The sequence below is a fragment of the Schistocerca piceifrons genome, chromosome 7 (assembly GCF_021461385.2).
Source record: "Schistocerca piceifrons isolate TAMUIC-IGC-003096 chromosome 7, iqSchPice1.1, whole genome shotgun sequence".
Lineage (NCBI taxonomy): Eukaryota > Metazoa > Arthropoda > Insecta > Orthoptera > Acrididae > Schistocerca > Schistocerca piceifrons.
The window spans coordinates 413,725,131-413,741,356 of record NC_060144.1 but is presented as its reverse complement, the minus strand read 5'-3'; the positions used below and the strand labels follow the sequence as shown (position 1 = coordinate 413,741,356).

The following is a 16,226-nucleotide window of genomic DNA, read 5'->3' as shown; positions in this document are numbered from 1 at the left end:
ATCAATGACCTTTCATCAGTAACATTACCAGATACCCAGTTCGTTTTGTTTGCCGATGATACAAACATTGCAATAAATAGCAAATCAAGTGTAGTCTTAGAAAGATCGGCTATTAAATATTTGTGAGCATTAATCACTGGTTCCTAGCCAATTCTTTGTCACTAAACTTTGAAAAAACACACTAAATGCAGTTCACGAGTATATGCCTAACATACTATGAAAAGCAGATAGAAGAAGTGGGCAGTGTTAAATTCTTGGGATTACAGCTTGATGATAAATTCAACTGGGAGGAGCACACCACAGAACTGCTGAAGCATCTTAACAAATCCCTGTTTGCAATGTACATTAGTGTTTGTAAAATGATTCTTTCATATAGTATTCATTAAAAAAAAATAATGATCATTCCACTTGTGACCTGTGGAATGGTACATCAGCTTATTTGTTTGAGTTGTAAATATTTGTCATGTATTATTGTTTTTCTGACATGTTCTACAACCTGGAGGACCTCCTCACTACAGATCAATTGGAATGAAAGTAAATCTAATCTAATCTACATCTACATTCAATGATAACAGATTTCTCTTCTTCAGAAACACTTTTCTCACTATTGCCAGTCTATATTTTATATCCTCTCTAATTCAGCCAACATCAGATTTTTTACTGCCCAAATAGCAAAACTCACCTAGTACTCCTTTAGTCTCTTGTTTCCTAATCTGATTCTCTCAGTATCACCTGATTTAATATGACCACATTCCATTAACCTTGTTTTGCTTTTGTTGATGTTCATCTTATATCCTCCTTTCATGACACTGTCCATTCTGTTCAGCTGTTCTTCCAATTCCTCGAACTTTAAGTCCATAACAAAATGGTTTAGTTTACTGCTAGCCCAATGCACAGATGGCATAACACTGGGGATAGGCTAAAATTCTGTCTTACTCCCTTCTCAACCACTGCTTCCCTTTCATGCCCCTCGACTCTTATAACCGCTGCATGATGTCTGTACAAGTCGTAAATAGGCTTTTACTCCTGCTAGCCTCAGAATTTCAAGGAGTGTATTCCAGTCAACATTGTCAAAAGGTTTCTCTAGGCCTACAACTATTATAAGTGTAGGTTTTCCCTTCCTTAACTTATCTTCTAAGAAAAATGATAGCATCAGTATTGCCTTGCATGTTCCTACATTTCTCCAGAACCCAAGATTATCTTCCTCAAGGTTGGCTTCTACCACTTTTTCCATTCTTCTTATCTGTGTTAGTACTTTGCAATCCTAAATTATTAAACTGACAGTTCAGTAATATTTACTTCTGTCAGCACCTGCTTTCTTTGGAATTGGGATTATTACATTCTTCTTTAAGTCTGAGAGTATTTTGCCTATGTCTACATCTTGCACAACAGGTAGAATAGATTTTTTATGTCTGGCTATCTCAAGGATGTCAGTAATTTCTAAACAAATGTCGTCTGCTCCATTGGCATTTTTTCAACTTAGGTCTTTCAGTGCTCTGTCAAATTCTTCTCACACTCCCCCATTTCTCTGTATCTAAATCCTCTTTCTATTCTATAATGTTGCCTTCAAGTGCATTTCCCTAGTATGGCCCTTTATATATTCACTCCATCTTTCAGATTTCTGATTTTTGTTTAATATTGGTTTTCCATCTGAGTTCTTGATGTTAATACAGTGGCTTCTCATTAATTTGTCCTATAGCCATTCCCATTTGGCCTTTTTTGCAGTTCCTGTAAATCTCATTTTTTAGACTTTGTATTCCCTTTCACCAGCTTCAGTTGCGGCATTTTCTCCTTTCATCAATTAAATTCAGTATCTCCAGTGAAATACAAAGATTTCTTCTAGGCCTTCACTATTTCATCTCTCAAAGCAACCCACTCATCTTCCACTATATTCCTTTCCCCTGTTTCAGTCAGTTGTTGCCTAATGCTCCATCAAAACTCTCAACTACTTCTGGTTCTTTCAGCTTACCCACGTCCTATCTCCTTAATTTCCTACCTTTTTGCAATTTCTTCAGTTTTAGTCTACAGTTCATAACCAATAAATTGTGTTCACCGTCCACATACATCCCCAGAAATGTCTAACAGTTTAAAATCTGTTTCCAGAATCTCTGTCTTACTGAAACTTTTCAGTTTCTCTAGGTCCACATACAGAACCTTCTTTCATGATTCTTACACATTCAGCACAGTCCACATACACCCCCCGAAATGTCTAACAGTTTAAAATCTGTTTCCAGAATCTCTGTCTTACTGAAACTTTTCAGTTTCTCTAGGTCCACATACAGAACCTTCTTTCATGATTCTTAACACATTCAGCACTATGCCCCTATGTAATATGGGCACGCATTTATCAGCCATGTGGACAGTGCCTGTGTCCCATACAGGTGTAGGTTTTCCATTCACTGAAATGTGTTTCTACCACTTGCTACACAACTGACACTTGTAAGATAGCCATAGCAGTTCATATTTTGTCCACTAGATGCAACAGGAGTTAATTTACAAGTGTGTCTTTACTGAACATTTTGTAGCAACATCTGACACTAGCTGGCTGAACTGTCATGAAGAACAGAAAGGGCCTACCAATAAGTATCAAAACAAGGAAGCTGAAGCAAAATGAATTTTCATTTTTTTGGGAAGGGACCTATTCTAGAGATACAATGCAAAAGTAAATGTGATGTATGTTGACTCTCCACAAAACATCAGGCAATTACCAAAGAGGTTTCTGTATGTTCAAAAGAAAGTTTTACAAGAACAGTAAAACTGAATATTGGCATAGATTATAACATGAGCAAGACTGGTATAGAGCATCAATCAGCTTTACAGTTGCTACCCATTTGCAAGCAAAACAGTCAAGTGGTGGAAAAAACTATTCTTTCATGTTTTCCTAATGTCTGCTGTGAATCATTTTATTTTGTATAAGGGTGTCACCAAGCAGAAGTACTATCTGGTGAAATTTATAAAAGAAGCTGCAGAAGGAGACATTTGATCATTGGAACCAACAACAGCCGCTAGCCTAGATAGAAATTTTGGTCGCCATTTTCTGGAATAGATCCTCCACTGCCAACAAAGAAATGCCACATGCTATTATGAGGTTAGCTCCAACAAAGTAAAGAAAGAGACTGGCAGGCGGATAAGGAAAGGAAGCAAAGGGTTGTTCAAAGCCGCAATGATGGGTTTTGCATACTGCAATGTTTTCAAGACTACCATTAGGAAGAAAATTACATATAAATTACATGTAATAATTTTTTGTTATAAGATATGAAATAAATATGCACTTCTGATATTTTTTTTATGTCTCATCAATATCTTTGTGAGCAAATGTTTCTGGGGGGAGGGGGCGGGGGGGAGTTGTTTCCTTGTTTTAGGAAATGCTAATGCACCAGTACTGATCTGAACATATATATATAAGCAAGCATATTTCCTAATTTATAAAGTAAGAAGTTTAAAATTATGCTAGATGTGTGCCTTAAGATGCTTGACCGCTATGTAATTATTCTTTAAATTTGCTAGAAAATTGCTGGTTCACCTATGCAATTGAAAAGGAGAGATAACAGTGTTGAATGTGTTAAACTATGTGTTAGCGATTATCAAATTATGCTTTGCGCTAAATTCTAGCAAGCAGCTTCCTCTTTCATTCCTCTCCTCCAGTCCGTATTTACCTATTTTTCCTTCTCTTCCTTTTCCTGCCATCAAATTCCAGTCCCTCATCTCAGGTAAATTTTTCGCTCCTTTAACTCATCCTTTTGTCTCATGATACATTTTTTCAATCTCTTCATCATCTCCAGAGATAGTTGACATATAAACTTGTACTACTGTGGCAGGTGTTCCTTTTGTGTCTGTCTTGGATATGATACTGTATTAACTGTGCTGTCCATAGTAACTTACCCACATTTCTATTTTGATCTTCATTATTAGGCCTACTCCTGCATTATCCGTATTTAATTTTGTATTTACAACCCTGTTTCTCCTGCCAACAAACTTCACTAAATCCCACTCTATCTAACTTCAACCTATCTGTCCATAACATTCAATGCTCCACCCTGTAGATGCATTTTATTTTTCCTGTTGGGGACATCCTTCTGAGAAGTCCCTGCCTGGAGATCCAAATGGGGTACTATTTTACCTCCAGAATATTTTCTTCAAGAGAATACCATCATCATTCAGTCATACAGTAGAGCTGCATGCCCTTGGTGAAGATAGTGAGTGTAGTCTTCCACTGCTTTAGGCTATTCGCATTACCAGCACAGCAAGGCTGTGTTGGTTGATGTTACAGGGCCATATCAGTTAATCATATAGACTGTTGCCCAAAGGCTGCTGCCCCTCTTTAGTCACTACATGTTTTTCTGGCCTCTCATCAGATCTCTCTCTACTGCGGTTGCACCTAGGGTTCGGGTATGCGTTGAGACACACAAGCCACCACACCACAACAAGGTCTATGGTTCACATTCTTGTTATACGTAAATTAGTTGCCATGGCATATCAAAGAAGCAAAAATAGTTCACTTCACTGATGTTGCAAGTATTATAACAAAGTCTATTAGACTTCAAAAGTTGGAAATGCAAAGAAAATTTTCTTGAGGGGTGTTTACTGTTTCTCTGCAACTGGAACTTAGATAAAATACAGTACTTGCAATTACATACAGCCCAAAGTGTGACACACTGTTAATAATAATACATGAAGGAAAATGAATAAATGAAAGAGAATATTCTAAATTCTTGGAGGTTTATATCAGTAAGAATCTGATCTGAAAGTATCCTGTTACAGATCCCTTTAGATGTCAGAACTCTGACTTTTGTGTTGAGGATAACAGCAGATAGTGGAGATGAAAATGTCAAAATTTTGACTTGCTTTCTCTAATTTCAGTCACTAACCTTATCATATCATATTATTGTTATTTTCATTCTGACATTTCATGTTTTATTGTTATTCAGTACATTATACTGTATGCATATTATTAAGTACTCTACAACATTGTGCCACTAATGAGGTGCCCAATACAAAAACTGAACAAATAAATTACATGAATGATGACAGTGCCGCACAATGCATCACCACCAATTTTTATAAAAAAGGCAAAATAAAATATTTATTTTTAGCTAACTTTGTACTCACATTATACTTGTGCTGTTCTTTTTCAGATTGGACAATGGGTGGATCATTAAAATTGGTCGAGGACTTGACTATTTCAAACCACCAGAAAATAAATTTGCAGTTGGGAACTTTGAACTTGACTTCAGATATTGCTACCAGACCACAGTTGACATTTATCATTCAAAGAAATAAAAGCTAAATGGTAAGATTTGTACAGTAATTTCCTTCTAACCTTATTATAAAATTTATTGCAGCTTCCTGGCAGAAAAATGGTTTAATGCTAACTGTCTCTTACTGTTAATTTATTAAACACAAATGAAACATTTTTGTATCGTTTGTGTATTTATTTTAGCACTGCACATTTCAGTGGTTCACACCATCATCTTTTGGTGGAAAATTATGTAGTTTCCTTATGGTATTGGTGAGGAGCACAGATGCTTTTGCACAGGAGCAAACCAAGAGGGAACTAGGTTATATTTTATCTTTTGCTCAGAAGTCAAAATATAACCTGGTTTTCAGTTTTCCAATTGCTGTGAAAAGGCATCTGTGTTCTTCATTGATTTCACATCTGTAACTGTGTGATTTACCACTCGAAGACAAAGGTGTGAAACACAGAAGAATCTCATCATCATCATCATCATCACCACTGTCGTCATCAGTTCTCAGCTGCATTAGCAGCTTCCTCCTGTGATCCATTGCTTCCTTCTAAATGTTACTGTAAGTGCTGCCATCCACCACAATACCCAGGATGTGAAATCTCTTCCTCCCTCAGCTTCCCTTCCCATCCACCTACCCTTCTAAGACTGTTTTTACAAGATGTTCCTTCTTTCTCAATATATGTCCAATCCAGTTTCCTTTTATTACATTCAAGTATTGTCTTTGGTCTTCCAGTCATCTTTGTACATCTACATTTTTCACTCTTATTCTTTCCATCTTCCACATCTCAAAGGCCTGCAGCCTTGCTTTAGCTTTCTTCCATAGTGTCCATGTTTCAGCACCATACAGGAGAACACTCCATACAAAACATTTTACTAATATTTTCCTCAAGTCTTTGTCCATATTGTTACAAAAGTTTTCCTTTTTTTTACAAAATGCCTCTTTCACTATTGTTATCCTGGTTTTCTGTGCTGTTCTTCCAGTCAGTTTCTATCCTAAAAAGTTTTCAATGGTGTTGAGCCACAGTCACACAATACTTTTTAAAAGACTAAACTGTCATTTGACTGTGTTCTACTATATTTATTTTCTGTGCTCTCTAGATTTCAACTTTTATGCCATTATCAAGTACAATGCTAAATGTTGTTAGACCATTATTATGTCATTTTTCTAACATCTTTCATAATTGTATTTGATAACAGCATAAAAACAGAAATCTAGAAAGTGTAGAAGATAAATGCAGTAAAACACAGTCTAATGTTGGTTTACTCTTTTAGAAAGTTTGTATCCTGCTTCTTATATATTCACAGCAATGCACATGCACATTCATCATAGTATTGGTTTTCATTCTGTAAATCTTTCTGTTAGCTTTAATGGAATCCACTATATCCTGTAATTCTTTTTCATCTGTTGCTAGAAGGACCATATCATTTGCTAATCTCAAACATCGTATTTTTCATCCTCTGACTGTTAAGCAATTGTCACTCAGTGGGTAATGGTCAGTAATATTGAAAAGAATACGAGACAGACAATAGCCTTGTCTTACTCCTTTTTATAGTCCTAGCCAGGTGGTACTTTTGCCTCCATCAGTGCTTCCTTATTAAAATATAATATACAGTCATCCAGTTTTCCAGTGCGCTCTCTTTTCCCACATTATAGCTGCAGGCTTATCCCAAGACACATTATCAAGTGCGTTTTCCAGGTATAAAACACATATATAGGGAGCGGCAAAATGATCTGACAGTTTTAAAGTACAAATAACACAAATATTAAGAGTGATAAAAATATTTTATTGGTTATTACAGAATAGTGTTAATGGAAATTAAAGAAAACAATGTTGGAACAAGTAATTTCATCACTTTAAGATTTGAAGATGACATCCTTCAAACAGTGCCCTTCTGTGATGAAGCACTCTTCTAATCTCGCACCAAAACTGTCAAATACCTTCCCTAACATTGCAGAAGGCAGGTTGGCGATTTCTTGAGTTATGCCCACCCTAAGTTCTCCCAATGTGCAAGGCTTGTTTGTGTCGGCTCTTGATCACAAGAAAAAATTACAAGTGCTTAGATCAAAGGAGTGTGCTGACCATGCAATATCCTGGAAACATGAGATTACTCGACCATGAAACTTACTTTTCAAAAAGTCCATCACCTTGCTGGCTGTACGGGCAGTTGCCCCATCCTGCTGGAACCACATTCTACTGTGCACTAACCATTTTCTCCAAAGTTCAGGGATCAAGAAGTTTTGTAATATCAACAGATAATGTTGCGAATTGACCATAACAGTTTGACCACCCTCTTCAAAGAAGTATGGCCCAGTGACAAGTTTTTGTTACACCACACCACACAGTGACCTTAGGACTATGCAGTTCTTCAGGATTTGTGGCTGACCAATAATGAAAGTTCAGTTTGTTCACATAACCATCCAGATGAAAATGCACCTCATCACTCATCATGAATTTTTTTTAAATACGAGGTGCATTCAAGTTCTAAGGCCTCCGATTTTTTTTCTAATTAACTACTCACCCGAAATCGATGAAACTGGCGTTACTTCTCGACGTAATCGCCCTGCAGACGTACACATTTTTCACAACACTGACGCCATGATTCCATGGCAGCGGCGAAGGCTTCTTTAGGAGTCTGTTTTGACCACTGGAAAAACGCTGAGGCAATAGCAGCACGTCTGGTGAATGTGCGGCCACGGAGAGTGTCTTTCATTGTTGGAAAAAGCCAAAAGTCACTAGGAGCCAGGTCAGGTGAGTAGGGACCATGAGGAATCACTTCAAAGTTGTTATCACGAAGGAACTGTTGCGTAACGTTAGCTCGATGTGTGGGTGCGTTGTCTTGGTGAAACAGCACATGTGCAGCCCTTCCCGGACGTTTTTGTTGCAGTGCAGGAAGGAATTTGTTCTTCAAAACATTTTCGTAGGATGCACCTGTTACCATAGTGCCCTTTGGAATGCAATGGGTAAGGATTACGCTCTCGCTGTCCCAGAACATGGACACCATCATTTTTTCAGCACTGGCGGTTACCTGAAATTTTTTTGGTGGCGGTGAATCTGTGTGCTTCCATTGAGCTGACTGGCAATTTGTTTCTGGATTGAAAAATGGCATCCACGTCTCATCCATTGTCACAACCGACGACAACAAAGTCCCATTCGTGCTGTCATTGCGCGTCAACATGCCACACGGGCAGCCATGTGGTCGTCCGTCAGCATTCGTAGCACCCACCTGGATGATACTTTTCGCATTTTCAGGTCGTCATGCAGGATTGTGTGCACAGAACCCACAGAAATGCCAACTCTGGAGGCGATCTGTTCAACAGTCATTCAGCGATCCCCCAAAACAATTCTCTCCACTTTCTCGATCATGTCATCAGACCGGCTTGTGCAAGCCCAAGGTTGTTGTCACACAATGTTCTGCCTTCACTAAACTGTCGCACCCACGAACGCACTTTCGACACATCCATAACTCCATCACCACGTCTCCTTCAACTGTCGATGAATTTCAATTGGTTTCACACCACGCAAATTCAGAAAACGAAAGATTGCACACTGTTCAAGTAAGGAAAACGTCGCCATTTTAAGTATTTAAAACATTCTCATTCTCGCCGCTGGCGGTAAAATTCCATCCGCTGTATGGTGCTGCCATCTCTGGGACGTATTGACAATGAATGCGGCCTCATTTTAAAACAATGCGCATGTTCCTATCTCCTTCGAGTCCGGAGAAAAAAAATCGGAGGCCTTAGAACTTGAATGCACCTCGTATATCATCAAATCAGTAATTTGCTCTGAAAATGCTTTTCGCTTCACATAGTCATTGGGCTTTAACTGCTGAACAATAGCCATTTTGTATGGATGGAAATGCAGATCAAACCACAAAATTCATCTTACCGAGCGGTCAGACATATGCAAAGCAGCAGCTTGTTTAAGGGTCAGCCCTGAGGACTAGCTTCCACAGCTCTCACTCTATCGATATTCTCTGGTGTCCAGGCTGTCCTTGGATGGCCTGCCAACTTCTGTTTCAACACTGAACTGGTAGCTCTGAAGTTACTCATCCACAGCATAATTGTGTTGCATGTCAGAACTTTTCCTCGCATACCTAAATTAAAATACCTATGGAACTACTGCTGCACACCAACACAGGAATCACCACTTTTAAAAAAACGCCTCGACAACAAATGTGCAATGCTCAACTGACCACTGCTCCATGGCGACTACAAATGTCCATGTGTATGCTGTGAAACGCGCCTATCCACACCATCCCTCACCAACCACTTGCTCAACCATGTGGCAGCAAAAACTGTAAGATCATTTTGCTGCTTCTTATCAGTGTTGAACATGGTTGTTATTCAGCAGCCATATATTGGTTTCAACATAGAATTAAACAGCCAACCGGTTGCACATAAATGATAGGTACATACGAAGCCCACACCTACTACAGTAGTACAAGTTTATATGCCAACTAGCTCTGCAGATGACGAAGAAATTGAAGAAATGTATGATGAAATAAAAGAAATTATTCAGATTGTGAAGGGAGACGAAAATTTAATAGTCATGGGTGACTGGAATTCGAGTGTAGGAAAAGGGAGAGAAGGAAACATAGTAGGTGAATATGGATTGGGGGACAGAAATGAAAGAGGAAGCCGCCTTGTAGAATTTTGCACAGAGCATAACATAATCATAACTAACACTTGGTTTAAGAATCATGAAAGAAGGTTGTATACATGGAAGAACCCTGGAGATACTAAAAGGTATCAGATAGATTATATAATGGTAAGACAGAGATTTAGGAACCAGGTTTTAAATTGGAAGACATTTCCAGGGGCAGATGTGGACTCTGACCACAATCTATTGGTTATGACCTGTAGATTAAAACTGAAGAAACTGCAAAAAGGTGGAAATTTAAGGAGATGGGACCTGGATAAACTAAAAGAACCAGAGGTTGTACAGAGATTCAGGGAGAGCATAAGGGAGCAATTGACAGGAATGGGGGAAATAAATACAGTAGAAGAAGAATGGGTAGCTTTGAGGGCTGAAGTAGTGAAGGCAGCAGAGGATCAAGTAGGTAAAAAGACGAGGGCTAGTAGAAATCCTTGGGTAACAGAAGAAATACTGAATTTAATTGATGAAAGGAGAACATATAAAAATGCAGTAAGTGAAACAGGCAAAAAGGAATACAAACGTCTCAAAAATGAGATCGACAGGAAGTGCAAAATGGCTAAGCAGGGATGGCTAGAGGACAAATGTAAGGATGTAGAGGCCTATCTCACTAGGGGTAAGATAGATACCGCCTACAGGAAAATTAAAGAGACCTTTGGAGATAAGAGAACGACTTGTATGAATATCAAGAGCTCAGATGGAAACCCAGTTCTAAGCAAAGAAGGGAAAGCAGAAAGGTGGAAGGAGTATATAGAGGGTCTATACAAGGGCGATGTACTTGAGGACAATATTATGGAAATGGAAAAGGATGTAGATGAAGATGAAATGGGAGATATGATACTGCGTGAAGAGTTTGACAGAGCACTGAAAGACCTGAGTCGAAACAAGGCCCCCGGAGTAGACAACATTCCATTGGAACTACTGACGGCCGTGGGAGAGCCAGTCCTGACAAAACTCTACCATCTGGTGAGCAAGATGTATGAAACAGGCGAAATACCCTCAGACTTCAAGAAGAATATAATAATTCCAATCCCAAAGAAAGCAGGTGTTGACAGATGTGAAAATTACCGAACTATCAGCTTAATAAGTCACAGCTGCAAAATACTAACACGAATTCTTTACAGACGAATGGAAAAACTAGTAGAAGCCAACCTCGGGGAAGATCAGTTTGGATTCCGTAGAAACACTGGAACACATGAGGCAATACTGACCTTACGACTTATCTTAGAAGAAAGATTAAGGAAAGGCAAACCTACGTTTCTAGCATTTGTAGACTTAGAGAAAGCTTTTGACAATGTTGACTGGAATACTCTCTTTCAAATTCTAAAGGTGGCAGGGGTAAAATACAGGGAGCGAAAGGCTATTTACAATTTGTACAGAAACCAGATGGCAGTTATAAGAGTCGAAGGACATGAAAGGGAAGCAGTGGTTGGGAAGGGAGTAAGACAGGGTTGTAGCCTCTCCCCGATGTTGTTCAATCTGTATATTGAGCAAGCAGTAAAGGAAACAAAAGAAAAGGTCGGAGTAGGTATTAAAATTCATGGAGAAGAAATAAAAACTTTGAGGTTCGCCGATGACATTGTAATTCTGTCAGAGACAGCAAAGGACTTGGAAGAGCAGTTGAATGGAATGGACAGTGTCTTGAAAGGAGGATATAAGATGAACATCAACAAAAGCAAAACAAGGATAATGGAATGTAGTCTAATTAAGTCGGGTGATGCTGAGGGAATTAGATTAGGAAATGAGGCACTTAAAGTAGTAAAGGAGTTTTGCTATTTGGGGAGCAAAATAACTGATGATGGACGAAGTAGAGAGGATATAAAAATGTAGACTGGCAATGGCAAGGAAAGCGTTTCTGAAGAAGAGAAATTTGTTAACATCCAGTATTGATTTGGGTGTCAGGAAGTCATTTCTGAAAGTATTCGTATGGAGTGTAGCCATGTATGGAAGTGAAACATGGACGATAAATAGTTTGGACAAGAAGAGAATAGAAGCTTTCGAAATGTGGTGCTACAGAAGAATGCTGAAGATTAGATGGGTAGATCACATAACTAATGAGGAAGTATTGAATAAGATTGGGGAGAAGAGAAGTTTGTTGGCACAACTTGACCAGAAGAAGGGATCGGTTGGTAGGACATGTTCTGAGGCATCAAGGGATCACCAATTTAGTATTGGAGGGCAGGGTGGAGGGTAAAAATCGTAGAGGGAGACCAAGAGATGAATACACTAAGCAGATTCAGAAGGATGTAGGTTGCAGTAGGTACTGGGAGATGAAAAAGCTTGCACAGGATAGAGTAGCATGGAGAGCTGCATCAAACCAGTCTCAGGACTGAAGACCACAACAACAACATTGACCTAGGTTTCGATACCTGTTAGGGGTGTCTTGATCAGAATAAATGTTGCTAAATGGTATAAAATAATAAATAGGAAATGAGATATGACCAAAAACACATTAATCAAGATGACATTGTTCAGGACACACAAAAGTTATTAAATAATTACATTCCTATAAAACCAAAGACAGAATTTGGAGCAGCTATGCTCCTGTGAAAAGTAAAATATAACTTTGCAGCCTTTGCCATGTGTGCAGAGCTAGGAACAACATCAGGCTGAAAACAATACAATTTGCGCCACCTATCAGGCGTGGACAAGTAAAATGTGCCCATTTGAAACATTATAACAGAAATACTTGGGGGGGGGGGGAACAGTATTATGAAAAGGGAAGTTGCTGCTCACCATGTAGCAGAGATGCTGAATCGCAGATAGGCATAACAAAAAGACTGTCAGAAATAAGCTTTTGGCCGGCAAGGCCTTCTTGATGAAAAATGGATGAGACACACACACAATTGACTGCAGTCTCTGGCAACTGAAGCCACAATGTTAATGGCAGTGTCAGTGCACGATGGAAATGGTGATTGGATGGGGGTAAGGAGGAGGGGGGAGGGGGAGGGATAGTAGGGAAGGGCTGGCAGACACTGAAGTACTGCTAGGGAGCACACAGAGACGAGGTGGAGAGAGGGTAGGGCAGCTATGTGCAGTTGGAAAGTTAGATGAAGAGCAGAGTAGAGGTGGTGGGGTTAGTGGAAAAGGAGGGAAGTAAAAAGACTGGGTGCAATTGTGAAATGAGGGCTGTGTAATGCTGGAATGGCAACAGGGAACGGGCTAGATGGGTGAGGACAATGACTAACAAAGGTTGAGGCCAGGAGGGTTACGGAAAATAGGATATATTACAGAAAAAATTCTAAGCTATGCAATTCAGAAAAGCTGGTGTTAGTGGGAAGGACCCATGTGGCAGAGGCTGTGAGGCACTCATTGAAATGAAGGATGTCGTGTTGGGCAGTGTGTTCAGCAACAGGGTGGTCCATTTGTTTCTTGGACCACAGTTTGTCAGTGGCTATTCATGTGGATAGACAGCTTGTTGGTTGCCCAGAAAGAACGCAGCACAGTGGTTGCAGCCTAGCTTGTAGATCACATGACTGGTTTCACAGGTAACCCTGCCTTTGATGGGATAGGTGATGTTTGACTGGGCTGAAGTAGGTGTTGGTGGGAGGATGTGTGGGACAGTTCTTGCATCTGTATCTGTTACAGGGATATGAGCAATGAGATAAAGGGTTGGTGTTATAACCGGGAATAACACAATAACCTCTTCAGTCTGGTTTATTACATCACAAATCACTTTTTAACAATTATGTTAGCCAAGCGTCTACCCAGGCTCACACTCAGAAGTAATGCATTATTAAAGTTTGGTTATACCAATGTCCAAATGTGCATGGTGGGGTGCACGTCCCGTAATTATTCCCAAGTCCAGTGAAGTTCAGTCTCTCCAAGTGAAGTCGCAAGATTTTCCGCCGAGCAGCCAGGTAACCTCGAGTGGTGCGGCGAGTCATCCACAAGCAGCTGGAACACGGCGTACTGCACTTCCTGATCAGAACTGTCGTTTGCGGCGGCGGCCGGGTTTATATAAGGCTTGCTAGTTAATGGAGCCGTCGGCTGGGGTCGCTGTTTTCCAGGGAAAACCAATCGCAATGTTTCCTGGCGTAGCCAATTGCTGTGTGATGACAAACACGCGCGCACGAAGGGGGCCAGCGATGGTAGCCGTGAGCCACCCAGAGAAGTGTGGCCAGCGATGTATTTCTCGGCCACGTAAGGGAGCGTGCGTGTGAAGACGGCCATCGATGTATTTGGCGGTCACATACTGGAGCGCGTTGTTTGGTGTTTGTTAGAAGTGGTGTATACCACACCCCTTCCCTCGTGGGGAAGCGTGGAAACATTGGCTGCGAATGAACGCCACGTCCATGGCGTCCTCCCCCTCCGAAACCTCAGCGTCGGCGGTGAGACTGGGCACAGGAGCATACGGGTGAAAACGCCCCGGCCGGGGGCAAAGGTTATAGCGTGCGGACCGCGGCAGCAGAGGAGGCAGTGCAGGAGGAACCAGTGGCATGTCTTCATCAGCATCCAGAGTGACCTGGGGGTGGCGATCGGGGGAGACCCCGGCTGGCTGTGGCTGGGTCTGGTCCACGTCCGGGGAAAGAAGCCCTGGCTGGGAGGCGTCGTCCGTGAGCCGACCGGGGGCCAACTGCGAGAACCACCCTGGCGTGTCCTCCTCTGGTTGGCGTGGGGAATCAGGGGAAACAGGGGACGGGAGGAGAATATGCCGAGGGGGGGGAGGAGAAAAACGATTGGGAAGGCAGGCGAGGGCGAAGCTGATTGGCATGTCGAAGAACCTCCCGGTCGGGAAGTTGAACCCGGAAGACTTTCCTGCCCCTGCCCTGGATGATGGTGGCCGGAATCCAGGCTGGTTGTCGGCCGAATCCCTTCGCCCACACCAGAGTACCTGGGCGGAAACGAGATGCAGACAGCGACGGAGCCAACCGAGGTGTCGGCAGAGGCAAATTCAAGAGGGTCCGGGGCTGCCGTCCGTGAAGAAGTTCCACCGGGCTTTTATCCCCGATTGGCGTGGACCTGTGACTGCTCAAGAAAAAAGTAAGAGATGCGTCGGGGAGTGATTCTGGAGGTATTTCTTCATCTGTGTTTTGAAGGTGCGGACCATCCTCTCTGCCTCGCCATTAGATTGAGGATGGAAGGGGGGCGTCGGAATGTGGCGAATGCCATGCCGGGCACAGAAAATCCGAAAACCCTCACTGCGGAACTGCAGACCGTTATCCGAGTCGAGAACCTCCGGCAGACCTTCAATGGCAAATATTTTTTCTAAGGCTGCAATAGTGGTGGAGGTGGAAACGGAGTTGCAGCGGACAATATATGGAAACCTGGAATATGCGTTGACGACAATAAAAAAACATGGCATTAAACACCGGCCCAGAAAATCAATGTGCACCCGTTCCCAAAGGCGAGCACATGGTGGCCAAGAGGCAAAGGAATGTCGTGGAGCTGCCTGCTGGCGTTGGCAGGAGGGACACATCTGCATGAGGCGTTCAATCTCCTGAGTCATTGCGGGCCAGTATGTGAACCGGCGAGCCAAAAGCTTCGTCCGGGATATCCCCCAATGACTTTGGTGTAACAGGTGCAGAACGTGCTGACGTAAAGACTGCAGAATGACGACCCGTGGATGTCCGTCGTCCGAAAGAAGTAGAAGGGCCCCGTCAACCAACTGAAGCTGATGGTGGACAGTAAAGAACTGACAAAACGCCGCAGAAGCCGTGGGAGGTGGTCGTTTGGGCCATACATTACGCACGTGATGACAGACTTGTCGGAGCACCTTGTCGTGACTGGTTGCGTCCGCTACCCGAGAGCTGGTAATGGGAAACACCTCTACTGCGGCCTGTGCTTCTTCATCTATGTGAAAACACAGAATTTCCTCTTTGTCGAAATCCAAATCCGGTCCCCATGGAAGGCAGGAGAGGGCATCAGCATTGGCGTGCTCGGTTGTGTTGCGAAAGTGGATTTCATACTGGTATAGTGCCAAAAACAAAGCCCAGCGCTGAAGATGGTGTGCAGTCCGGTCGGGGATCTTTGCTGCAGGATTGAATAATGATATGAGGGGTTTATGATCTGTAATGAGGTGAAACTTTGTACCATACACAAAAACATGGAACTTCTTTAAGGCGAAGATGATGGCCAGTGCCTCTTTTTCAATTTGGGAATACCGGCATTGCGTATCGGTTAATGTTTTCGATGCATAGGCCACAGGGTGCTCCAACCCATCTGCCTTCCTGTGAGCCAGGACTGCCCCAATGCCTGTATCCGAGGCATCCATTGCAATGACGATTTGCTTAGTAGGGTCAAAACGTGCGAGGCACGGGGCCTGCAGTAATTGGGATTTCAACCTGTGGAAGGTGTGATCGCATGCCGGCGTCCACTCGAAAGG

The 16,226-nt window shown here is 41.8% G+C and overlaps 1 protein-coding gene across 6 annotated transcripts in view; it reads left to right on the top strand.

Annotated features, from left to right (window-relative positions):
• LOC124805212 (MIT domain-containing protein 1-like) overlaps positions 1–16,226 on the top strand; it is a 115,282-nt gene that overhangs the window by 82,087 nt on the left and 16,969 nt on the right. For all 6 annotated transcript variants that reach the window (XM_047265715.1, XM_047265712.1, XM_047265711.1 and 3 more), the window contains one exon: positions 5,136–5,290. In XM_047265715.1, coding sequence (XP_047121671.1) covers positions 5,136–5,280 — 145 coding nt within the window. In that variant the 3' untranslated portion in view covers positions 5,281–5,290. The remainder of the gene's footprint in view (positions 1–5,135; positions 5,291–16,226) is intronic.